The 26,122-nt window shown below is 34.6% G+C and overlaps 1 protein-coding gene across 1 annotated transcript in view; it reads left to right on the forward strand.

Moving 5' to 3' along the window:
- CCDC178 (coiled-coil domain containing 178) overlaps window positions 1-26,122 on the forward strand; it is a 176,111-nt gene that overhangs the window by 106,034 nt on the left and 43,955 nt on the right. Inside the window, 1 exon segment of the mRNA XM_074897732.1 lies at window positions 9,656-9,787. Coding sequence (XP_074753833.1) covers window positions 9,656-9,787 — 132 coding nt within the window.

The following is a 26,122-nucleotide window of genomic DNA, read 5'->3' on the forward strand; positions in this document are numbered from 1 at the left end:
CTCTTGAAATAAAAGTGAGCTTTTCTTCATTGGAAAAGATTTTAAAAATCTTTTAAGGAAGTTAATTCATTACAAATATTTCAGTAAGTATTTTAGAAGGCAAAATTAAGTCTAATCTTCTTAATTATCTCAATATTGCCTATAGAACTAATCAAAGTAAGTAGATCAACAGTTCTCAAACATCAGTTACTGGATTTCAGAATTCCAGGAGAAACAATGATTAGGATCAAACTGTTTACCCATACAGGATGTCCTAGGGGTATTTCATAAACTAAAATCCAGAAAGTGAACTTTTACTATGGTTGTTTGAATGGACATGACTACAAAAAATGAAGTGGTCAAAAAACTTTTCAGCCAAAAAGGTCATGTGCACTATCACTGTAGCAGAGTTCATGGAAGGCAAATGGCTTGTCAATGAGCCCAAGTACATAACTGAGAATCGCCAAAATACGTTTCTACAAAATTTCATTTAGAACATGACTTTAGAACAAAATGTCAATGTTGATTACCATCAAGGGATTAGTTAGTAGTATTAATTTTTCAAAGAATTTTACAACTTCCGCATTCAAATTCTGAAAGATGATCCCTGTAACTGTGGAAATTAAAATGGATGAATTTGCAAAGCCAGAACTGAATACTAATATTTCTATTGTTAGCTACAGGTTTGTCAAAATAAAATATATTCTGTAAAATCCAGTATATTTTCACATTTCATTTAATGAAGCAACAAAATATTTTTAAATTCCCAATGAATGCAGAAAAAAATGGGCATAATTATCCCATGGATCTCTTTATTTTCACCTTTCTGTCGCTTCAGAGGCACTGTAGTCATATGGGAGTTATGTGTATATAATAGGTATTGTGTTGAACATTAGCATTTACTTTTTTGATACCTTTCTCACTTTAATTTTTACAGCTGTAGAAGTGAAAGAACATTTGGTTTTGCATTAGCATCTGAATAAGGAGGTTTATTATTTATTTGCTTCATCTACTCTGCATAGTGCCAGTAATGCAAAAATATTAGTCTTTGTAATGACAAAAAGAAAGTGTATATCTAATGACCTTACTTGAGTAATTAGCCTTTCCCCCTAGTGATGCAGAATTGTCCATCCCTAAATATATAAAGAATGGAGAGCCTTTATAAATCTTGAAATGGTCATAATTAAATATAAAAGGACATTCCCATTAGTTTCATCTTTTTCAGAATAGCATTGCAAGTGAAGTTCTCTCTCATAATATGCTCTAAAAATATTGACAGGTATATATAATCAAACTGTGATGATATAGAAGAAAAATTAATGATGCAATAATAGGAAAATAAGTTTGTGTTTAACAGTCTAAAACTATGTTATGCAGAAACCAATAATGAAATCGTAAACCCTTTTTTTTTTATTTTTCAGACAAAGCATATAAACTTAAGGTATGGAGGAAGATGTAGGAATGGAGAAGCTCTTAATTCTATGTAATTTCAAAATCTTTTTTATACCTATATCAACTTTAACCTGAGTTTTGATACTGAATTACATTCCATTATATTTATAGGCTAACTTTATTCCAAACAAATAGCTTTTACTTTTCCTGAAATGAAAACTTTCTGTATGGAAAAGTCTACAACAATGAACCTAAGTTCACTGTGAAAGTTTTAGAGTATATAACACACTTTGAAGGAACATTTTCATATTTACTGTTTCTACATTACTCTCAATAAACACAAATGTTGACTTTAAAGCAAATATGTTTTTTAAAAAAATGTAAGCATCTGTTGTGATATAGAGGCATTTTCCTACCAACTGCATAGCTCGAAAGAATTTTCTTTTTATCTTTTCTGGTCTTTGAATGATTGATGTTTTCCTCCGTTAGCATTCAGAACCAATGGATCTGATGAGATCCTCTTCAATCAATCCCTGATTTACTGGCGTTGTATATCATAACAATTGTTTCCAATTAACTTGTTAATAAAATCTTTTAAAGTTACACTGTTCCACAGTTAGCTTCAAATCCAAGATGTGTTTGCTTTTCCTTTTTGTTTTATAGTTCATTGTCATTCACGTTTTCTGCAACAGCAGTGTTATTTATTCATTTTTTTTTGTGTCTTTGAACTTTCACTTGTGTTCTACTCGCTTTAATACTTTTTTATTTTTCACTTCTGTGGAGTCACTATTTTTCTCCTATGCCTTCTGTAGGCATTTTCTATTTTACCTGACTCCAATGGTGGAGTCAGTGACCCCTACTACCTAAAGGCATCATGCTTGTACTTCCAGCTTTCATGCCAATCTGTTTCCATGATATCAAGAAAGAAAAGGACTGTGACTTACTTAAGTGACATATCCAAGTTGCTTCCACCAAATCAGTACCGAGCTCTAGCACAATTGTGGCACCAGACATCATGAAGATCTGGCTTCATCAGTTCATTTTCTTTATCTTCCTACACACTGCCAATTCTTTGGTGTGTTTCCCAAAGCAATGTATTTGTTATAAATATTAAAGAGAATTACCAAGACCTTGAAATTGATTTCATATGGGTTCAAGACTCAGGAACTTTCCAGTCTCCTGCATGTCCCTTGGATTTGCCTATACATAAGGTATACATGGTTAACATGTATAAGCAGTGCCAAACTGGTTTTGCAACATGAAAACAGAACATATCCCATCACTTTCTAAAGATCTTGAATATTATTTTTCTCCTTCTGAACCTTTGTGATCATGACTGATCACAAAATTGAAGTAGAAGCAGAATTTTAGCCCTAGACAAAACTCTCCTGTCCTTGATTCTTTCCATAAGAAAAATATATTTGTCTCTTATCCACAACAAAATTAGTCAAGCAGCACTATTAAGGTACATTTCTATTCAGCTAGGAAGGGACAAACATTTCAAACTTTTGATAGAGAGATACTTAAGTCTTTATGTTCTGAAAGATAACTAGTTCTTCTAGTTCAAAAATTCTTTGAATGTAGCTATTGACAGACCTGACACTGAAGCATGTGTAAAAATCTCTGGAGTTTTTCATTCAGACCATTAGAAGAATTCCAGAACAGCCACTTTTTGACTTTCAAAGAGATTGGACTTCACAAAGCAAAAGGTTCCTCCCTGTAGTCAGGGTTTCTTGACTGTAGAAAAAGATAGAACTAGAAATGCTTAATCGGTTGTGAGGTCAGTTCAAATCTTTCTTTAACAGTAATTGATTTAATACACTGCTATTTAGCCAGAGCCACAATTCTTTTCTAGGTGTTTTGATCACAGGCTGAGTGCCCAAAATTCTATCAGGAGTAGCAGGTCATCATCAGGTAGACTTCACACATGCTTCTGATTCTATTCTTTACAAGTTGAAGGTAGGCACCTTCATTGGAAAGACCACAACTAGGTAACCGTTTTTTTCTTTCACATCTGAAAAATCAGTGTCACTACACACCCCGTTGAACACACTGTTTCCTGGCCTTGCATCTGTCCTCTGTTTTACCAGTTCAGGCCTTTAGAATGGTACATCCTTTGATTTCCCCAACATTTATGCCTTTACTTCATTTCCAGGGCTCTAAAGAAGGTTGAAGTGGGAGAAACTTAAATATTTCTAGTACTAAATTTTTGCATCCTTTTTTTTTTTTTTTTTCAGATCTTCTGCAACAATATAATCATGGATAAAGGGTACATCAGCATAAAATAATCTTAGAGCATTCAGATCTTATTCTACAACCATGGTCTCTTTTTAGCATCAATACAATTTAGTTCATGTGCCCAAAATAACTCTCTAGAGGTCAAAAAATATTCCATACACAGGAAAGAGTATATATGTAAAAAACAAAAATATTTTTCATCTTGGGCTGACATGAAGAGTTGTGACCCAAAGAGTATTATATACTATTTATTTTGGAATAATTGTGTTAAAGCAGAAAGGTCTGTGCTTATGTTTGCAGGTATTGTATTAATAGCTATATTATTTTAGTACCATTTTTTTCATGATTATTTTAGCAGCATTTAGTATTTGTATAACTTGCTAGAAGTTATACAGAAATTTTCTTCTAAGTATTTAGTGCATATCTCGTTTTATTCCCCATATTAATTCTCCACTTGAGTCCCTATAAGAATTAAAACTTGATTTTTTTAGAACTGTTGGAACTGCCATTTGAAGTGCTGTGTTATCAGTGAAAGGCTGCTCATAGTTTTTGCCAGTGTAGTCTGCAGACAAGAAAAATGCAATCTGTTAGAGAACATTTTACACCATATTCCTACTGAAAGAGTAATTAACTTTTTCCAAATGGTCTCTAGCAGATTATTCAAAAATATAATCTCTCACTTCTCTCTGTCAGCCTGTGTATATACCCATGTGCATTTTCTAAAATTCCTCCCAAACATAATAAAGCAAAAATTCATGTCAGAGATGTAAAAAGATATTGTCTTTCAAATGAAGAGTTAGTTTCAGTAACTCTGGGTTATGTGGGGTTTTTTCTTTGGCTGTGGGTACAGTGGAAGACCCGTTTCAGCTCAGAGACCACAAAAATCTGTATTAGATCAGCATATAATATCAACAACGTAAATCCCCTGACTCATGTTAGAGCTTGTTCAAGCAGGGCTCAGCTGCTTCCACTGTGTCCTTAAAAGGGTTGCAGTTCTAGAAATTTACTGAAGTAGCTGCATGATCCTTGGTGCATAAATTACCAACCATCAAATGCTGGTGACAGCATCAACAGAAGATCCCAAATAGGAGAGCGTATCAGTTATTGTATCAACTCAAATTATGTTGTAGCTTCCGTGACTTGTAGAACCCAAACTATTTGCTAATAAGCATTAGTTGCATCAATCAGTCCTCAGACAGGGAAAAAATCCCAACACCTCGTGCTTGCTTTACAGTAAATTCCTTTCCTGTAGCTGCAGGACTTGTCAACTTTTTAACAATGACTTCGTGGCACTCAGTGTCACCATGCTCTTTCTGCCCTGGGAAGTGACACATATGATGTGTAACAGATGCTACTGGAAAAATATTGCTAACCTCCTCAGGAGAAGCTCTATGGAGCTGGAGGGGCAGATGCACATGAACACAGTAATTTTAAGATGTTATTTGTTGTTTTGCTGTTCATATTATGAACAGGATACTTTATGCCTACAAAAGAAACAGTCATTCCTGCCTGGGGAAATTTTATTCCTCACAACATCAAGTTTAAGGAGTACAACCAATTAATATAGATCCCTTAATAATTAGTTTATTGTGCTGATGCACCTGATTGTCAAAATCAATTGTTCTTATCTTTCGAATAAAACACTGCTGTCAGACTGACCATTCGAAATGATGATTGACCCTGTAAACCATAGGGATTTATATCATGTTTATAGATATATCATTATGTGGACAAAATCATTGATCCTAAGATCTGTGTCTACAACCCTTTACAAACTTTTGTCACACAAACATGGAACCATAAAATAATTCTTGGATCACTTGCAACACAAAGTGATTGGTTTTAGTGTACATAAAATGATGAAAGAATAACATGAAACACATTTTCCCTGTGCTGCAGGCTTCAAGGATCCCTAGCTTGTCTGTAAATCATGGCTAGGTTAGTGGTGATCTTTGCAGACTAAAAGGACTGAAGTTTAGTTATTACAAGAAATTCTGTATGGTCTGAGGTACTGGACTGACAATTCATCATTGTGTTGCATGGCTTTGCATCTGCTTTACTATTGCCTACTTCTGCAGCCTTTGTGCTAAGAATTTGTTGGTAGTTTTGAGGAGGGCTTTTGGTGGTTTTATTTTTTTCTTGCTTCCACATACTTTATTGTCTCATTATTAATTTGTATTATAGCAAACAGGAACTGCACTTCAAATGTGTTCAGCAAACACACAGAAAACTGTTGCTATTCCAGAAAAAGAGAGACACTTCCTAAGATGCTGTGCTGAATAAAAGAGCATAAAGACAGAAAAGCACATGTGCTGAATCAGGTGGAAATTTCCTCTCGCCTGATATTCCACCTCTGATCCCAGATGTTCAGGTAGAGAGTAACAACAGAGCAAGCATGCTGTAATACTTCCCCAGAATAATCACGGGGCTTTGCAATCTCTTGAGCCCCACTATTTTTTTATTATTTAATAAACTTATGTGGATTTTTCCTCCTAGAAATTCTATGTCCCTTTTAAATCTCTAAGTTTTTGATATTCATAAAAATCCATGCACCTTAACTACACATAGTGCAAAGAAATATCTTCTTTCATTTGGTTCTGGTATGGCCTTTGCTAGTTTCACTTGATTTCTCTATGACTCAAGTTTCATTTCAGGTAGGAGCCTTCAAGAAATTGCCCTGAATCATACTTTTTTTTTTTTTTTTTTTCCCCACAGAAGAAAGTAACTTTATTTCAATGTAAAAATGTAGACATTTTCTTCCCATATTTCAGGTGTCATTTCCACTACATTTGAAGAAGTCAAACATACCTGCAGATAAAGACTGATGTACCAGAAATCTTTGATTTCAAGTTTTGCTGAGGAGCAACAGAACAAGCACATGAATCATGGTGCTTTTTGTCAGTTCACAAGTCTACAGATTCAGAAGTTTGAGTGCCAGAGATAAAAGAAATGTCAGGATTGTCTGCTTAGATATCTTACTGATATTCAGAGATTCATATCCCTGTTTTCCTAGAACAGGAGAAAGAGGTACAGTGTATATTCTGGCTTGCCAAGTTTGGTCCCAGTTTGACCATTCCTCTCTTTCATAAAGACAGAATGCTCTTAAAGACTTTTTTTTTCCTTGCCTACATTCTGGGAAATCCCCTGTAGAAACGTCAATAAGTGACAGCCAGGTATTTAAAGGATATATGCTCTTTACTTTCTGAACCTCAGCTCATCTTTCAGAGGAGTGAATTAGAGAAAAAGAGCCATTTCATTTTATCTGTCTCAGCTGACATAAGCTATGCAATGAAGCAATTTTTGGGACTGGGCAACTAATGCAATTGGTCATATAGACATAGCCACTGAGTCTTGTAAAATCTGGAGAAAGCTATTGTCTTTTCTTTGGTATGTAGTTATTCTTTGTCAAAATGTCTGGACCATTTTAAATCATACAAAAATCGTAGGATTTCACTTGTTCTGTAGTCAGATATTTTTATTGGTGAAAATCACTATATTGATGTTCTTATTCTACAAGCAAACATCTCTGTCATTTTCCCATATTCCTTACTTATGTGAAAGTACTGAGATGTTCAAAACATTACTTGTTTGCAGGTATTGAATGTTAACATATTAACATCAAGCACTGTATTTTTGTTAAGGAAGGTATCAGCCTGAAAAACAGGTTTTACCTCTGCCCAAAGATTAATAAAGGAGATAATCACATCTTCTTCACTAAATTCTACATCTTCCTTTTTATTATTTTGAGATTTCTGAAAGACACAAAGCATTTTAATATTTTAGTGATGTAGAGCGTGACAGTTCTGTACAGGAAGATTTTTTACATTTAGTTGCATAACCACAGCCACCTTCTAGCCAAAATTTTCAGAAATTACTTATAAATACAATAGATACAAAAGCAGATATATCTTTATTAAGACATTGCATAGAAAAAGGACTAAAATCATTGTTAATATGCTAACTGTCCTGGGAACTCCCAAAATTCAAGTAGGTCCAAGGGATGGCTAGGAGCCTGTTCAGGCATGCTGCTATTTCCCTTGGATAGTTTTGTCTTTAAAAGGTGAGACACTAAATTACCCACTTGGGAACAGATTCAGAAAACATATGGATTCTTCAACATTATGCACTGTGACCCCAGAAGAACTTAGACTTTATTAGTCCACTAATTCACAAGACTTTTTCTAGAGACACGGGAGCTACTAAAGCAAGGTTTAAATTTTACCAAAGTTCCCTAGCTCTCCTGGGTTCTGGGAAAACTTGTAGCTATAATATATTGCTAAAACGTTTGTTGTTTCAGAAATGTTCCCAATGTAAATTTATGTTGCCCCTTCCAAAGAGAGCTTGACTGGTAGCAACCGAGTTCATACATAAATGGTAGCTTGAACCTGGGAAAATTAGTCTAAGTTCCTTTCTGCTCAAAATGTATTTTTTCTGCCTCAGACATGCATCTTTCAACTTAAACAGTATTCTGTTGAAAGGGAGAAGAGCAGCAGAGAAGTAAATGGAGTAACATGTAAATTCTCCCAAAACTAAACCCCAAATTATTTACAATTCCTTTCTTTGGATTTTGGTGAGGCAACTATGGGGACAGGTGGTTGCTCCCCACCTCCTGTGGTAACGTTTCACTCACAGTTTCAGACTGTCAAGCCAGAGGGCTGCCCTCGCTCCTGCTGGATTAACAGGCTTCATCCAGGGAGCAGACGATGGTGACATTTGCTCCAGCTGCTCTAGCTGTTCTGCTAGCTCTGCTTTTCTGCAAGGGTACCCATGGTTCTGCACATATAATACTGTAATAAACTAGACTATTAAGTAGACTCTTCTACCTTTAAAAACTTTTAGACTAGAGCTTTTGCATTAGAAGACTTTAAAATATTGTCTTAGGTAAGCGCATGGACATTTGGGCTTAATTAGTTGGCCCAGGCTTCTACACACTCGTAAACGCTCCTCCACTCCATACCATTCATGCATGCATGCATTTTTAACAGAAATACCTCCCAAATGCAACTGGCAAGAACATACATAAATTTAGTAAGTTTCAGGCTTGCTCACTGGCGTCTTTTTATGCATCTCTCCTCTTTACTGGATAGCATTGTCATCACCAGTATGAGGTTTTAAACATGTATTTTAAAGTTATTTCAAGTTATGTATTTTGAAGAAATAATTTGAAATGTGGAAAACAGCCATCCTGTTTTATAGTTATGATATTAAAAGAGATTCTGAATGTCAAAAGTCTCTGAAATTTCAAGAACTAAGGGTAAAAGTCTGCCTGGGCTCCCCTTCCACTAAGTGCTTTTTAATGAAAAAATAACGAAAAATAATGTAGAATTCTTTGTCAAAAATAAATTTTAAAATACATTTAATCGGATTGTATGTTTGTAACTTAGAAAAAAATACCTTAGCAAATTGCAACATCACGAATTAGAATCACAGGAAGTTCAGCTATAATCAGATTGAAAGGAATGGAAATTTTTCTTATTACAGAAGCATACATTCCAAACAACTTCAACTTCACCTGGTAGCAAACTATGAGTCAAGCATTATATTAGTCTTTAAAATCAAGTTAATCAAATTGGAAACATTAAAGTTATTTAAAAAATACATTACTATTATGTTGTGTCAGTTTTACAAATAAGTTGGAAAACAAACATTTGGAAAAGTAAAATGTGGATGAAGAATTTGATATGTTCTCTGGCAAGATAATTTCTATGCAGAAAGCTTTTATGTAGTAAGGTAGAGGATGTGTTCTTTTTAGTAGTTTCTTCTTAGTAGTTTTAGTAGACATTTACGACATCATTTTCTATACAAATAATTTATTAATAACATTTTCTTTAGTATAAATATATTCAGCAAAATCCTAACCACTTGAAACTCATTTGCAGTTTTTCCATTTGTTTCACTGAGACCATAATCCTGACATCTATATTTTGCAGATGTTGGTAAGTGAATGAGTCAGGGAAATTGTGGAAATGACCTATGATTTTATTTTTTAGAAAGATATTTTGCAGTAAGTGTAATCAATTACTCTTCTCTTTAGGCTGCTCTGGAGCAAATAATTAAAGAAAATCTGTGGTTAGCTCAAGAATATCAGATCTTTCAGAACTACTACTTAAACAGTAAAGAAGACTTCACAAAACTCTATGACAACAGAATCGGGATTGCCATTAGACATCATCAGCAGGTAAAGTGCTAATATCACTCATTCAGTTCATTTATCTCTAAAATTCATTTAATCAATGCAGCTACTTAATAATGATATAATAGTTGCTAGTAATACCTATCACCCGAATTCTTATTTTACTCTTGGCTTTTTCACAGTTTTCTATTTAATTTTTTTTGCTTGCTTGCTGTGTTGTTTTTCTTTTATTTTTACAGAGCAGTTCATGTAAGGTGTTCAAAATGTATTATTCATTAATTCCACTTTTGCAACTGAAATCTATTTATTTTTGTATATAAATATATTATGCAGTAATTAAAATGTACCTTATGATTATGTATAGTTTACACATAAAACACTTTTTCTGCAAATTGTGAATTTTATGACATCTACAGTCAGACTCTAAGCCTTTAATTTGGAAAACAGTCAAATGAAAATGAAAAAGGTAAAATCTGGTTTGATGAACTTCCACGACAGTGGCCAGGTGTAATGTTTTATGGACTAATTAGTAACATTTAAAACGATAGCTTTTTTTTTTTAATTGACAGTGCTGTGGAACCTGAGTCAAGTGATGTTGTAAAACTTTGCATGAGAATGTAATGCCAGTTCACAGAAGTCTCTTCTGTTTTCTTTTCTACATAGTTATCAAAACACGACCCTATCAGTGCCAACTATAATCAATTAAAAATATTGTTCAGATATTTTAGTCAGGTTATTGTTTGCTTGCCTTTCATGTCTATATTTCTGAATACGAAGTCATCATGCTCACAGACCTTAAGTTCACATCAATAATTTCAGGTAAGAATTAACTCAGGTCATTTACGCAGGAACCAGGTCCTGATATATTGATATTTTAGTTTATTTTCTAAAAGTAAAGTGTAGAAGTCTTCAAATAAATAAATTAGATGTGAAAATCAGATTATTTGCTAGTACTTTACTCTTATTAATCCATTTTATGTCTTATACCTATATCTTCATCCATTGCTCACGTCCTTATACAACACGTCAGTCAATCTCTAATTTTAAAATTCGGTGTATTCAGTTTGTTCCTGACAAATATAAATAAGAAAAACCCTTCCAAAATATTCTTGTTAACTACATAGCTCCTATATTTCAAGAACAAAACTGGGTTTAAGTCATGTATTAGGGATAACCATATTTGGATAATAAGTTGGAGATTTAAAACATAAAAAGTAGAAGAAATCATTGACTATCTTTCTTCACCAAGTGAGTGTCAATTATATTCTGATGATATGATAGTAGAGACAATGCTATGAATACTGAAGTGTTTTCTTAAAACGACTGGATTGTAAAAGGAATTTATTTTTTTCTGGAGGCAGAACTCAGGCATACTCTCTTCAAGATTCTCTACAGAAAAATATATATTAGGTTATCATCTGGACCTTCTATATGGATGTAAGAATATCTGTCTTCTACATTGTCAGAATTTAATAGTTCTTGGTAATATTTGTGAAACTGTTTCCCACTCAACAGTTTACCTCTTCTGGACATAGTATGGATGATATAATCATACAATGATGTAGTCTGGAAGCAAAGAAAATTGCAAATGAGTTGGCATATATTGCTGCTTTTTTCCCTTCTCAATTTGAATACAATAAAATAAACATAGTAAAATACAGCAAAATAGCAATGCAATACCAACAGGATCTAGTTTCATCAGCAGTGCTATATAATAATTTGTTTGGCTTTTTAAAATCTTGTCTATGACGAAAATGGTTATGAGCATGTTGCTGTTCTATAGGAGCATGTAATCAGCGTTACAAATACCTATACCTAGCTTGTGGTAGAAATTAATGACATCAATGTTTTGAATATCGGACAGTCCTGTGTGCCATCCAGCAATGGTCTGTGTATGAGGAAGAGAAATTCTATTCACAATATTAAGTTGAGGATTAAAGAGACAATCTAATTTCTTTTTTGTTAACTCTTCATTTTGTTAAACGAATAACTAGTCCAACTATTGAAACAAAACATTTCTACATTTGTCACATGAAGTATTTAAGAATTATGATAAAAGGAAAAAATGTGTTGATTACATATACATCCTATTAAAAGAAGCTATATTTTTTTTCTTGGGTTTTTGCTAATAAGCAAATTACAACTGCAACAGAGAATCAGTTCTGGAGGAGTGTCAAAATAACAATTTTTTATAGGTGCTGTGCTATATATATGCCTTACAATGACATGAACAGTCAAGAAGAAGAAATTATGTTCACCTTCCCTAAATCCCGAGAACTTTCTTCCCTATATATGTAATTATGCAAAATTAGAAACCAATTTTTACAAATACTCATCCAAAAGGCAAATTGCCTTTTTTTTTTTTTTTTTTTCATAATTTTAACTAGATATAGTAACTTTTCTAGCTAATGAAGTAGGTTTGCCTTGGGCTCCTAAGTAGCTGCTTTGTTCAGCCCCAGAAACGGATTATCTTTATGATGGATGAAATAATGCTTTGGTAACATGAAGTGTCTTATCATGACTTAGTAAGCTTTTTTGCACTGAGGAAGGTGCATTTATTGAGTGGATGGGATATACATTGCTGATTACAGGGCCTATGCCCATAAAAATTATAATACCTTCTTCTGCATAGGGAATGCAAAGGCATGGTCTTGGGAGGAGATGAGTGTTTTCCTCCTACTACAGATATAAGATAGATGAGAAGAGGATTCCCTCTGTTGCTGAAATTTTCTAGATGTTGGTATCTTCTCCTCCTGGAGACATTTGCTTTATGGATAACAAGCAAATTAAGCTCAGAGGGGGATATACACCTTTGTGTCTGAAAACTAAGTTCCTAAATGCAGTTAGTTCAATAAAAATTCTGAGCTACCATTATGTTCCTTTGAGTTAGTATTTTTTTAAAAGCATATTCAAGCATTTAGTTTTTAAACCATATTCTTATTCTGTGCCAAAAACTTTAGAATCTGCTGATGTTCATTTGTAATCCCATTTCTAGACAGTATTTTGTAGAGATTTCATGTGACTATAGAGATGTAATAGCTAAATAAATTTGACATAATATTTTGCTTAACTAAATAATTTTCAATTTTTAAAAAGTATCATATTTTTTGATAGTTGCTTGTTAGATCATACATACATAATATTTAGTTTCATTAACAACAACAACAAAGATATTTCTGTCTGCAAAGATACTTTATTATACTATATAATCACTACCATAAAACATTTATATTTATCCTAATGTTTAATTTGATCAAATATCAGGGCAGTCAGATATCACTCTGGACGAGAAAAATATTTCCCTATAGTTCTTTTCCTTGAGATACTCATTCTCAATCTATTTTTCCTTAATACTTTCTTTGAAAAAAAAGCTTCTCTCTTTAATTTGGTTTCCCTTATATATATTTTTCACTAATCAATGGCATGTCTCTCATGTTAGATGTGCTAGTTTCATTATAACATGAATCACACATTTCCATTTTTTCTAGATGACGTCAAAATAAACTGTGATGAATCTTGGCATTATCTTTAAATACATTCTCTTTAGTACCTAATATTTTCCCTAAACTTTTGTTTTTGAGAGTAGTTGAATGGGGTTTTTTTATAATGTTGGTATATTACTAGTTTTTACACATGTATTTTGATGTGGCAAAATCTTTGTGCGTAAAAGATTTGTGGGTTGGGCTTTATGTGGTAGAATTTCAGTAACAAAATCTTGGCTAATACAGCTTCTGCCCTGCAAATATGTAACAGCAGTTTCTTCTGGAAATCTCAATGAGCTAGCATATTAGCACCAGGAATATGATGATACTTTAAAATCAAATCTAATTATTTACCATATCCTTCTTTATGTACTGAACAATCTCACAATATCTATTCCATGAGCAAAATGTGATACTTCCAGTGTATTATGCTAACGTGCCAATGGTTGTACTGTAGACATTGATACTTGTCCTCATAATGAAATTAGAGTTGATACCCAAATATAGAGATATGTCATTATAAATTAGGAACCTGTTTACTTGAATCTGTCCTTAACACCCGAAGTGTCATAGTCACAAAGCTTTGATTTTTTTCTTTTTTTTTTTGGTACACACAACATTTATTTTAAAATAGTCTCCATGCAAATTATAATTGCTTTAAAATTTAAGCAAAATATTCAGTCTCATATTCATGATCTGATATCTTCAGGTGGCCACATTATAGTAAGAGTTTTGAGGGAGGAAGCCTATTGATTTCTGTTTCTTTTTTTAGCTTTCTGAATAACTGACATATTATTGTAGTAAAACATATGTAGGGTCAATTCATGCTGAATAGTTATTAGAAACCATGATAACAAAAGTCATTACACTGCAGTTCAGTTTTGACAGTAAAATTTCTGCAACATTATCACAAATCCTCATGCATTAGTGCAATGATCCTTACTATAGTTCCATATTAGAATCAAAAGACTACTGTAGCATGCTTGATACAAAAAGTCATGCAAGTCAAGTGAAGTTCTTTTATGCTTTTATAGATAACCTATTTTCATGTCTTTCTTATGCATGTGTCTGAGTCCTCTTGGATGTTTCTGCCTTTAATATATTGCTCAACTGGGATATAACTGTTTTAAAAATAATGTCCCTATTTAGAAAGATCAAATAGAATATAAACTAAATCTGACAATGGGCACATGTCAGTTTAGGCAATTAATTCCTTCTGATTTTGTTGTTCCCAGTCATTGACCTAACTGGAAAAAAAAAATTATACTGTTCTCATATAAATAAAAAATCATTTCTGTCTCTAAATTGTGTTTTTGGTTAGTCAGTTTACTTATCTGAAGATCTTGGATTGCTTCATGTCTTCGCAAGGATAATAGTGAAAGCAATGATAAGATTATGGCAAAAAATGTCCCCCCATTACTTACAAATCTTAAATGAAACATAAAACTGTCAAGAAATCCGTGTGAAATAAATCAAAATTATCATAGAAAAAAATATCATATCTTTTATCTTTTTCTAACTTAAATGTTTAACCAGTTTTCAGAGGTGTTTTGATTAGGAACAGAAACACATAACGGAGCTGACATTTGTTCTTTACCAGTATAACAAGACTAGATAGTACCTAGTAAGCCAAAATGTGTCATTTACAGTATTTTAAACTCAGGCTTTTTCAGCCTTTAGACTTTTGACACTATTGTAGGTTGATAGAATAGCCGGTTTCATATGAAAACATGAGGGAAGAAAAATGTATCTTCAGTAAGATTTTTGTTATGAAAATTTACTATTCTCAGAGCTAATTATATTTAAACAATGTAAACATCGAGTTAATGTTATCATTAAATTTGAATCAATAACTCAATAAGTTCAAATGACTTGATCCGAAAATTAATACAACAGGCAGCCAACTCAAATTATTAGTTTGATAGCAATAGGAAGCCATTGAGCTAATTTATAGAGAAGTCAGTCTCCTTTACATATGCATCAGCCATATCAGTGGCTAGTCAGGTGGCAGTTTTGTTGCACAGGCGAACAGTTCTGAGTTCTGCAGTTGCAGAACACAGTGAAGTCTGTAGGACTTAAGTGTTAGATCCTCCCAGTTTCCCAGAAGATGTCCCATTACAGGAAGTGAAATCTCTTTTTCTAAATGAAATACAGAAATTTGATAATTAATTTAGGCATTTATTTTTAAAATTGAGTGTTCGATAATGCCTGGAGAGAAAAAATGAGGAAAGCTGCTTTTTTTTTTTTTCCTGCCTAGTGGTAGATATTTGCATGATACTTAGTCCCTTTTCTACTTCAGTACCACCTGTGGTATTAAGACAAATAAGATGAATCAGAATGTTCCAGGTAGTTGTAATGGCTGAGGTTTCTTACAGTACAGTCTTTAAATAGAGGGATCATGGATGTTAAGCACAAATCTTGATTTCACAAGTCTGACTGCAAGTCAAATATTCCTCCAGTGCTATATTGACAGGAGTTGATGCTGAGGAGGTTGTGATGTCTGCTTTTGAGATAAGAGGTATCAGGCAATAAACAAAAATTATCTTTTGTAAAAGATCAAATAATTTAATCAGTAGAAGTTTTTTCATGACTGAATTGCTGCATATCAGTAACTTCATTTAGAGACAAAAGATCAAAGGAATGTGCGAGCTTAGTTCTTCCACTAGCAGCTTTTTACCTTAAAGCATAAATTCTACCTTTAATTAAAAAGAATCATTGTTTGTTTGTTTGTTTGTTTTCCCCACATCCATATGCTTCTTCCAGACTCTACTCAGCACAGAATGAACAGAATAGGAAAACACAGACTGGGGTTAGCACCTCTTTTTTGCTAACCAAAGTGGAAAGAGATGGACATTGTTAGCACTTCTACTATAAAATTCCTTCTAACATGTGCATAAACATTAATATGCCTATATGCACAAATTACAGGAAACACCTGGTAAGAGGCTGATCAGTCCTCAGTCAGCTGGTGGATGTGATCATCTCTCTTGTTTCATGTATCCATGAAAACATTGTTTAACTCGGAGACAGCATTGGGCAAGTTTTGCAACACACTTGCCTTAGGAACTAAACTTCACTCTGATCCCATTTTCTGAGATTTTTGTACTGGGAAATCTATGTACATCCAGTGACTTCCTCCTAATATAACACTGTTTTGTTCTGTAACACTTTACAGAGATGTTAGAATTATTACTGAATCACAAATTTATTTAATAAAAAAAAAAAAAAAGGCAGAATCAACAGGCAGAATAGCTTCCCTTATTAAATTCCCCTCTTTTTTTTTTTTTTTTCTTTAAGGTTTTTACTTACTTTCTCTTATTTACACATAAAGTAGCCAGGTTGAATGGTTGCAGAGTAGGATACAACATCTTAAGGAAAAGTTCAAAAGTTCAAAATATGCCCATATTTTATCTACTTTACATGTTCATTTTTAACCACATGGATTAATAGTTTGAGATTTACATTCTTACTAGCTACATAAATTCACGTTCATTCACATTTACTTCAAATTTACATTAAGAGCATCATTAAGGTCACAGTGTTATAGCTCAATTTTGCAAATACTTTATAAAATATTTGGTGTCAAAATAGCTTGACTTAGCACTTAATAACTGACAAAAAAAACCTTACAGCAAACAACCAAATGCTCTAAATTAATACAATCATACTTTTGCTTTCCTTTTTAGGTCATAAACAACGTTATTAGAATCTTTCAGGATTATAAAGCACACTTACACTGTAACTCATCCCAGATACCTTACTAAGGGGCACTTACGTTAAAGTCTTATTAGGCCTACATTTTCCATGCTTGTACGCTTGAAAAACTTTAAAATTCTTAATAGTTTAACATATAAGATTAATGCACCTTGTTATGCAAACTGTTACTCTAGAAGCTGGTAGAAACTTTGTACTGCACCTTCTTAAACCTTTCTGCTCAGAAAGGATTAAAATAGCATAAATCAGCAAGAATGGTCTCAACTAGAAATAGCTGGGAAAAGTTTGACAAAACAATTCTCAACTGACTGTGTTGAACGTCTCTGTGTATTTATGCATACTCTGAACCAGCCCTGTGAAGATATAGCTCCAGGACTTCTGCTGGAACCAAGGCTTTACTGGCTGTAGCTCATGGAGCTGAGGCAACCAGCTTGCAGTTTTTATGTCAAAACATCTCTCTGCAGTTTGGGTAACTCCCAGGGGCACTGTCCCACACCCAGCGAGGCAGATTGTGGCAGACATAGTATTTGAGGTGTCTGAGGACTGCGATTTTCCTGAATGTTGTAAAGATAGTTGGAAAAGACCTATGGTATGCCAGGTGTCCAGATTTCTTGAGTGACATTTGTCATAGAGAGGGGAAGTCTAGATGTCATAACACATTTTCATTCTAACAATCATTATTCTTTTCATTTTTCATTACTTCCAACAAATTTAGATCACTTATGAAATTGTTATAATGCTTGAATCTACCAGAGATCTCAGGGAAAACATTTCACCATAGAAATACTATATGTTGGTATTTCTGGGGAAAAAACAAAAAGGTATTCCAAGATTTTGATTTCACAAAAAAAATTTTTTTGCATTTCCTTTCAATTGGAATGGGAAAAAAATTCCAACAACGTGCTGTCCAGCTCCAATCCTACTACACATTCTATAATTTACAGTAATTATCTAATTAATTTACTGGAGGATTCATAAAGGAAGACATTTATATAGAGAATGTAATTCTATGTAAGCAACCACCTCAAGGAAACTATTATAGCTATCAGCAGTCTTTTTTTGTTCAAGCTCTTCTACATCAATAATATCCCATCTTGTGAGAAAAGCAGGTAGAATTGACATCTCATGTGTTGAGGATAAGAAATATTATGAAAAGTGACAGCACTATGTCTACCAGACATATTAATGACCAATCTTAAGATTAACTTAAAAAATTAGCGATGACTTAAATAGAAATCCAGAGTGAGAAGGCAGAATCACTTTATCCTTTGAAGCAGTATGGAAAGAACCTGATGCATGCTATGAATCACATCAGTTTTCCAAATTGGTCATTTTCACAAAGACACAGACAATACACTAATACAGATTTGGTTGAAGGCCTCATTAGCATTACGACAACAAGGATAAGGATCTTATGAAAAATACCTATCTCACAACAAAGAGTAACTAAATGGATTAGACTCTTTTGCTCTATGTCATACATCAACCTGTTCTGGCATTCAGTGCTCCACTTCAGAGTGATACACCTCCATCATGTATCACCAACCATGGCCTATTTTGGAGATAATATTATCACTATTGTACATTAAGAGCGGTTCAGCTTCATATCTGAGCATAAGAATGAAGGGCTGCAAGGCTGTGCAAGAATAGCTCAGTCATGTCGACGGGCATCTTACCCCTGTTAGATGTTTAACTGGCCACCATTGCAAGCATCCATGGAATTGAGAAGGGAACATACAAAGAACAGATATGCCATTCTGCTCTCCCAGAAGTCTTGAAATTATTAATGTTGAGATCCAAACAAATCACTCTTCATAGAAAGGATGGCAGAATCAAGGGGGGTTTCCCTTGACAATAGCAAGGCAACAAGGCAATAGATCTTGGAAAGCATTACTTTAACAAGCGGGGGGGGGGGGGGGGGGGTGGCACACAGTAAGAGCATATTGATTTGTCTGGAAGGAATAGATGAAAAATGTTTGGTGTTTTTTTTTTTTAATCATGTGTCTCCTCACCTTCCTGATGAAAATCCCTGACCTAAGAGAACAAGCAGAAAAGGTATAAAACCAGGAAGGAGTTCATCGTGGTTTGGTCTCTCAGTCAACAATTTACTGACAGTGCTTTTCTTACTACGTGTAAGATTAGCCACTAAGATCTATTTTTAAAATGTGGTGGGCCAATAAAATATGAAATCACAGATCTAGAGAACAAAGTGGTCTGAAACATGTCCAAAAACCCTGATTTTGAAGTGGCAGAGAAGAAAAGAGGAGCTTGATATGCTGCTATTGCCAGTGCAGGACCAGTTCAAGCCTTTGCTAGAGAAACTTATGCCAAAGTATCCAAGTACTGATGTCTCCCAAGAACACTAAAAGGCTTGAAGGAGAAGACAGTTAGGATGGGTCCACAGAAGAAAAATACAAAATTACCGATATTGCTGATACTGATTCCTGTCAGTAAAACAATGTCTGGTGGGAATGAGGGGACCTATCATGCCGTTCTGATGCCTCCACTGTCTCCTGGTGACAGTGAATCAAATTCCTCTTCAGTTTTAGCTGTCTGTGTCTCTGGCAATTATTTACCATGCTAGGAACTTTGTTCCTGCTCCCTTGGGAAATTTAGAAGTAGTGTCTAATGATGGTATCTCTGAGGTTGAAGTGTCTGGACTGCAGCATTAGTGAGTCAGTTACATGATTACATTACATTAACTGTAATTATTTACAAGTAAGTAAACTGTAGAAGAGGCTGCAATAAAAGGTTATGCTAGAAAAGATTTGGGCATTCTTCTGTAATCTAGCTGTACTGCCAATGGGTATAGCAGAGCTGTGCAAGTCAATTTTTACTTAGAAACAAATACCAAGAATTCTTTAGATTTGTTGCAGGCTAATCTAAAACTTAGATTTTCAGAATTTGGGACAAAGGAAAAAAAAAAGTTATAAGTTGGAGAAAACAAAAGTTTAGTTTCTGAAAATGATCAGTTTGTTTTTGTTAAAAACAAAAGAGATTCACAAACCAATGGGTAGATCTAGAGAGGGCATATTTTTCAGCAAGTGGAGATAGAGTACTTCCCCACTTAAATGTCAGTTATTCAGATGCTCAGTATCCTCCCAGGTTCAAGTATCCCATTAATATCATTGGAAATAAAATTCCCTCCTTTCCCAAGAACACTTGCCTGAATGACCACGTTACAAATTATCCTTGGCTAAGTCTGTCTTGGTTTCTCACTGTATTGTCACACACTGTGAATAATTAGTTTTGAAGGAGACAAAAAGGATGAAATAGTCATTAAGGTGTTCATCTAACAGTAGAACCTTGCTCTGAAAAAAATTTTGAGTAAATTATGCTAAAAGAAGTAGTTTCATCAGTGATGCTGAAGGAAGTAACCCCACAGTAATGTAGGTCCCAGACCTGGGCATGCTACTGATAGGTATGACATCTTATCTCAAATCTCTGCTCTAAATGAGGCAGTGAGAATGTGAATTTGAGTCTTTCATTTCTTCAGGACCCTTAACTCTGTGGAGTGCAGTCCATCCATGATTTTCAGGGTTCAAGCTTTTACCTCTTTACATTACTGCATGTCAGGGGACTTCCAGGGCTGCCAGCAGTTACTGCAAGCCACTCCTGCTTCTTCTGGTACGCCTGTTCCTACCTGGCCTGTGTAGTATGGATGGAAGCTTTTTCCATACTCTCTGGATACAGTGAGGATATGGTGGGATACTGGAACACTTGTTAAGGTATCCCAGAGGCTTGGTTTGTAGTGTCATTTCCCCCTTCAGTGAAGAGTACTTTTGCCCAGCTCTTCTAATTTTTTCTTGTCTGAAATTTGGTTGAGTCTGTAAGAGTATGCATTCAGAATATATATATATATATATATATATATATATATAAAAAAAAAGACAACGCAGATATGAATAGTGTTTACTAAGAATAAAATAAAAAATATTTTTACTCTATTTATGCTGCAAATATATGTCAGTTCCCATCTTCAACTAGTTTTCTGCTTCCCTCTGAATAAGGTGGTTGTCAGGGTTTCAGATTTTGTGAATGTTCCTATCCCTTAGTGTACTACCTTACATGCTAGTCACTCTCATCTTTCAAAATTTCTAGGAGGTCTAGATGGATTTAATATTTTCCTTGAAACTAGCAGAACATATGACCCAGGAGAATAAGTGAAGGTTTATTAGAATAAGCTTCTTTCTGTACCCAGAAGTTACCTTATATACTTAACTGGTTAGTAAACAATCCTTTGCTTCAGTGAGGTATGAAACTCTTGCATCTCCCTTTGGTGGCTTTTTGACATTTTTCAGCAAGGATGTATCTTTCAATCAACCTGACTTGCCATGTCAACCTTCAAATTAAAAAACCATACTGACACATAAACAGTTAAGTTATCTGTAGTCTATTTCTGCAGATATTGCTCCTTGGTTGAAATCAGATGTGATGGCAGTGAGCCACTCTGTTGTGGCAATGGTTTTGAAATGAGTGATCCCCAGCTCCTTTGGCAAACTGACACAGTACATGAGAGGTGAGAAATAGTAGAAGTGGCAACACCTATTTGAAGTCAGAAAGGGCTGAAGGAGGATGCAGAATTTCACCACAAGTTATCTTCCACTGAAGATACTCATAAGTGTAGATTTTAGCCACCTTTCATAGAGCCATTCAGAGCACAGTTCCATGAAAACTTCATCATATCTAAATTATTTCAGCTGCAGCCAGGCTCGTCCCTCATGCTGGTGTGCTGCCTGCACTGGGCACCAGCTTGGAGAGCTGATATGGCAGAACACTAACCTGTCAGACCAGGTTTACCTGCATCCACATCTACACCCTAAATGAGAGCTTTGCCAACTCACTTGCCCACATGTGCCCTGTGCAAGACAAGTGGGGGATGCATTGCTGGCATCAGGTGGATGCTGGCACCATCACCATTCTGGCTGATACCTTCACAAACTGCTGTGGAGCTAAAAGTTTGCATGCTCTCTCTCATACCTCTTTTTTAAATAGCACATATATAGCCTTTTCCATAGAGCACTGCTGACAGAAATTTTCAATCTGACCTACCAAATATACTCAAAAAGTATAATTCCATCAATTCTGAAAGAAGACCAAAGATCTCTTTACATGTCTTGGTTATAAAGTTAATATGGAATTAAAATATATGTCAATTTGTCCTAAAACAAATAATCTTAGAGCAGAGTCTGAGTGCTCCCTGAAGAATTTTAGGGTTGTATTAAGATAAATAATTTGTTAGACGTTAAACCGAAAGAAAATAAAGCAAACCACTTTTCCTTGCTTGACTGAAGGAATTATATCTAATGCCCTGATCGAAGGGGTATGTGCAATATGTTTTTGCCACAAGACAAAGACAGAAATGAAACAATGACCTAGGCTAGCAATTCACTTCTCTAGGGAGCAGCTGTAGCACATTGATTCATCCTCTTGGGTGTGAATCCCTACAAATCACTAGAGATAAATCCAGGTTTTAGGATCTGTTGGAATAAACGCATCATATAAATATCTTAAAGTTATCTACCCCCTTTAAAAAAAGAGTATTCACAGTTTCTGAAAAGAATTTGTTGAATTGAAGAGTGAATGAAAAAAAGAGGGTGGGAATGAGGAATTATATTAGGAGAAAGCACCAGAACTGTTCTAATTTCCAGAGGTAAACTATGTTGATGCAGATTTGCTATCCATTTCCCAGTAACCAAATATAATTTTGTTAGTTCTAATGTTTTACCACTAAATCTACCCATTCTTGACATTGATTTCAGTGCAATTTGTGTAACAGGTCAAGTAAAGTGGTGCTTATTGACTGCTGATTGTATACGTTTTTCCACCTGAAGTGTTATTGTTAATTGACGTGCTCTTTCATTTTCCTGAGATAATTTTCACTCTATTTGAATAACTGCCTGAAATTCCCCCTTTGTAAACTAGGTGTCTTTCGTGGCAAATATCAAATGTAGTTTTGAAAATCAGATACATTACAGACAATAATTCATTCCTTCAACAACAGAACATTCAAATAATCAGATTCAAGCTAGTTTGTCAAACATAATTTACCTTTAGTGAATATATGCTGTCTGCCCCTAACTAAATCACCCATTTCTAAATGTCTTGTAATCTTGTCCCATACCATTATTTCTGGTAATATTCTTGCAAAAGAATTCTGGTCAACGCTAATGGCCTGAAGTTTTCTGAATAATTCTTTTTGTCTTGATATACTGCAGAATGCTCTACCTCTGTTCCTAGGTGATTACAGATCTTATATTGCCAGACTCTTTATCTCAATTTTTGGAGATTACAGATCTATAAGGAAGGCTGTCTAATTATGGCCTGTTGCTTTCTTTTATGAAGCTTTTTTCTTGTATTTCAAATGTTGCCTTCAGAAATTTTTTTTGGTAATTATGAACATGGTGATATGGATGGTACTTACCTCTCTGATGTCAGGGCTGCATGCCTAGTTTCCTTCAGCCAATGAGAACAAATTGGCTGAAGTAGCACATCAGAAAGAAACACAAACATCATTTAAAAAATAGCAGTCTGATTTCTGCATTGGTGAACTTGCAGATAATACAAGTTTCCTCTTGTTCTTCTATTGAGAAGTCCAGTGTTGATCCCTTTATGATCCCACTTGTTTGCTGTAATTGATTCCAAATGTGTTCTCCATTTTTAAGGTTCTCAAAACAGCTGTACAAAGACATCAGCAAAGACCCCAAGAAAAATTTCCCCTCTCCAAATACCATCTTGGGTGTGCATCTTCTTCCAGATCCACTGAAATAATGACTACTTTTTGTCATCCACCCAAGTAATCTCTTTTCCCAGCAGTCCCCACAGTAACATATGATTCTTGTGTTTCCTCTGTATGCTGGGATCCCAGCAATACACCTTTCTGGGTTACTTCTAGGAATAAAGTGACACAGCCAGGCATCAAACCTCTCACTGTCTCTCTCATTCTGTGGCAGACATAGAAGGCAATTATCCACTATAACTAAAAAAAAAAAAAAAGTAGTGAATTGAAATCTCACGATTACGTAGTCTAAAATAAGACTTATACAAAGGATTATTCTCTGACTATGAATGTGTTAACTTCATTAAAGCTGCATAACTTGCAAAACATGTTTTTAGATCTATGAGCTTTGTCACTTCTCTTGCCAAAGTCTGGAAATGTTTCCCGGAGTCCACTCTACAAGGGAAGCACCTTCCAGGGTACCTGCATCTCATATACGGCCTTCAGAGGGCATGCAGCTGCCACGAGCCTAGTGAAAACAGAGGAGTGGTACCTGGTATTCTAGAAGAGGTACCAAGGAGTAGCTTTTTAAATCTCTTGGCCTTGAATGATTGTGAACACCGTACCATTTCAGTGCAAAGTCCAGGCTAGTTACTTTAAAACAGTGCTGAAAATAATCCCATCCTACTGGTAATTCTAATCCCCAAATTTTCATTCTACTGCAAGACATTTGTCAGGAATCGTATAGATTTATGCTACTCTAATAGGTCTTGGGCACACCAAATATGCTCTGTAGGCATCCTACGTTCTCCTTTGTCACTCCCCGTCTCCCTGCTCTGCTTTCCTTAGGCCAGCTGAGTACATAACACACAGCACACACAGATACCTCTGTGTGGACTTCTCTGAAGAAATGGATTTGCACAGGTGCAACTGGAAAACCTTCAGGGGACATAGGAGGGCTGTGATGGAGTGTCCCATAGAAAGAATCCAGCCTGATTTGCTGAACAACTGTTGTTGGTAACAGTTAAGAAAAAAAGTACTTTTTATTTGCATACTCTATACACTTGACGCCAAAATCAATGAATGATATGAAATATTGACTCGCTATGTTATTTTCCAGAGAATCATTATTTACAGTATTAGTGAACTACAGTCCTTTGTGGAACTGATTCAAACCGCAGTTTTTATAGAATAGAGGAAAACTTCCTCATCTTGAGACATAACAGAAGCAAACTCACATCCACTCCTTGCAGAAATCTCTATCATATTATACAAGCTAATATGCAAATGTTTGGAAGGTATGTTTCTTTGTCACCATATTATACATGTAAATGATTTCTATTATTTTCTTCCTGTATGTATCTGAAAACAAACCCATATACTATGTAATACTATTTGTATATATATATATATAAGCTTTCTAGAGATTATATTCATTTCAGACATCAAATTCAAGCTAAGCAAAATGTCAAACTTTGTTTACTAATTTTGTACTTATCTTTTCTTTTAATATCCTGTCTTGGTTCTCTAGTTATAAAGTAGATGCACCTAAAGTTCGCTAGAAACATTTGCCATTAGCTTCTTCTAAAAAAAATTAAATTTGAGGATAATCCTACCTCCAGAGCTTATTCTGTTCCTGGCCATTGACTGTGACAGTGAAAGGCTCATCTGAAAGCAGTGGAGCATCCCATCTAAAAGCATAAAACATATTACATTTCATGAAAAAGCTAATTCAGATTGTTTAATTCTGGTAATATTGCCTCTGTCACCTTCAAAATCAAAATGTTCTTTCCTGTTATTATAAAGAAAACAACCAAATTGCTTAAAAACCCATTTGAATACACAGCTGCCTTATGTTGCATACTAATTTGATTAAAAATGCTTGTGCCTCACCAGCATTTTTTACATAAAACACACTGGTGAATTTAACAAAGAAATATAAATATATTTTAGCAATTTTTGGTGATAGAGTATGCTATAGTGTCCACAATACCCCTGGACTGAACAAAGATCTCAATGCAGTATTGGAAGACACTAAACTGAATGTCTTGCTGTATTTGTTTGCTCAGTGCTTTGGGCACTGTGCCAACCTCATTGCGAATAACTGCATTAGTCAAGTGTATCCAAATTATTAGAACACAGCGTCCATCCCAGTTATTGCTGTTGAAGCATTTTCTGAATCTTCACATCACTAGAAACATTCATTTGAGGGGAGAGCTTTGCATAAATTCAGGACAATCTTAATTTTAGACAGAAAATCTTAACATCTTTACAAGTTGCTTGTTATTCCTAGAAAGAATAATTAAGAAGTAATTGCACTACTTTTGTTTTCCTATTATGAACACCTTGCCTAAAGTGGGGAGCTGCTGTGGCAGTGGAATGAAGACAAGAGGAGCTGGAACAGGATTCATTGCATTTATTTTTCACCTGATAGAAATGTCTCATCAATAGTCATCTCACCTTCTT

The sequence above is a fragment of the Athene noctua genome, chromosome 2, assembly GCF_965140245.1.
Source record: "Athene noctua chromosome 2, bAthNoc1.hap1.1, whole genome shotgun sequence".
Taxonomy (NCBI): Eukaryota; Metazoa; Chordata; class Aves; order Strigiformes; family Strigidae; genus Athene; species Athene noctua.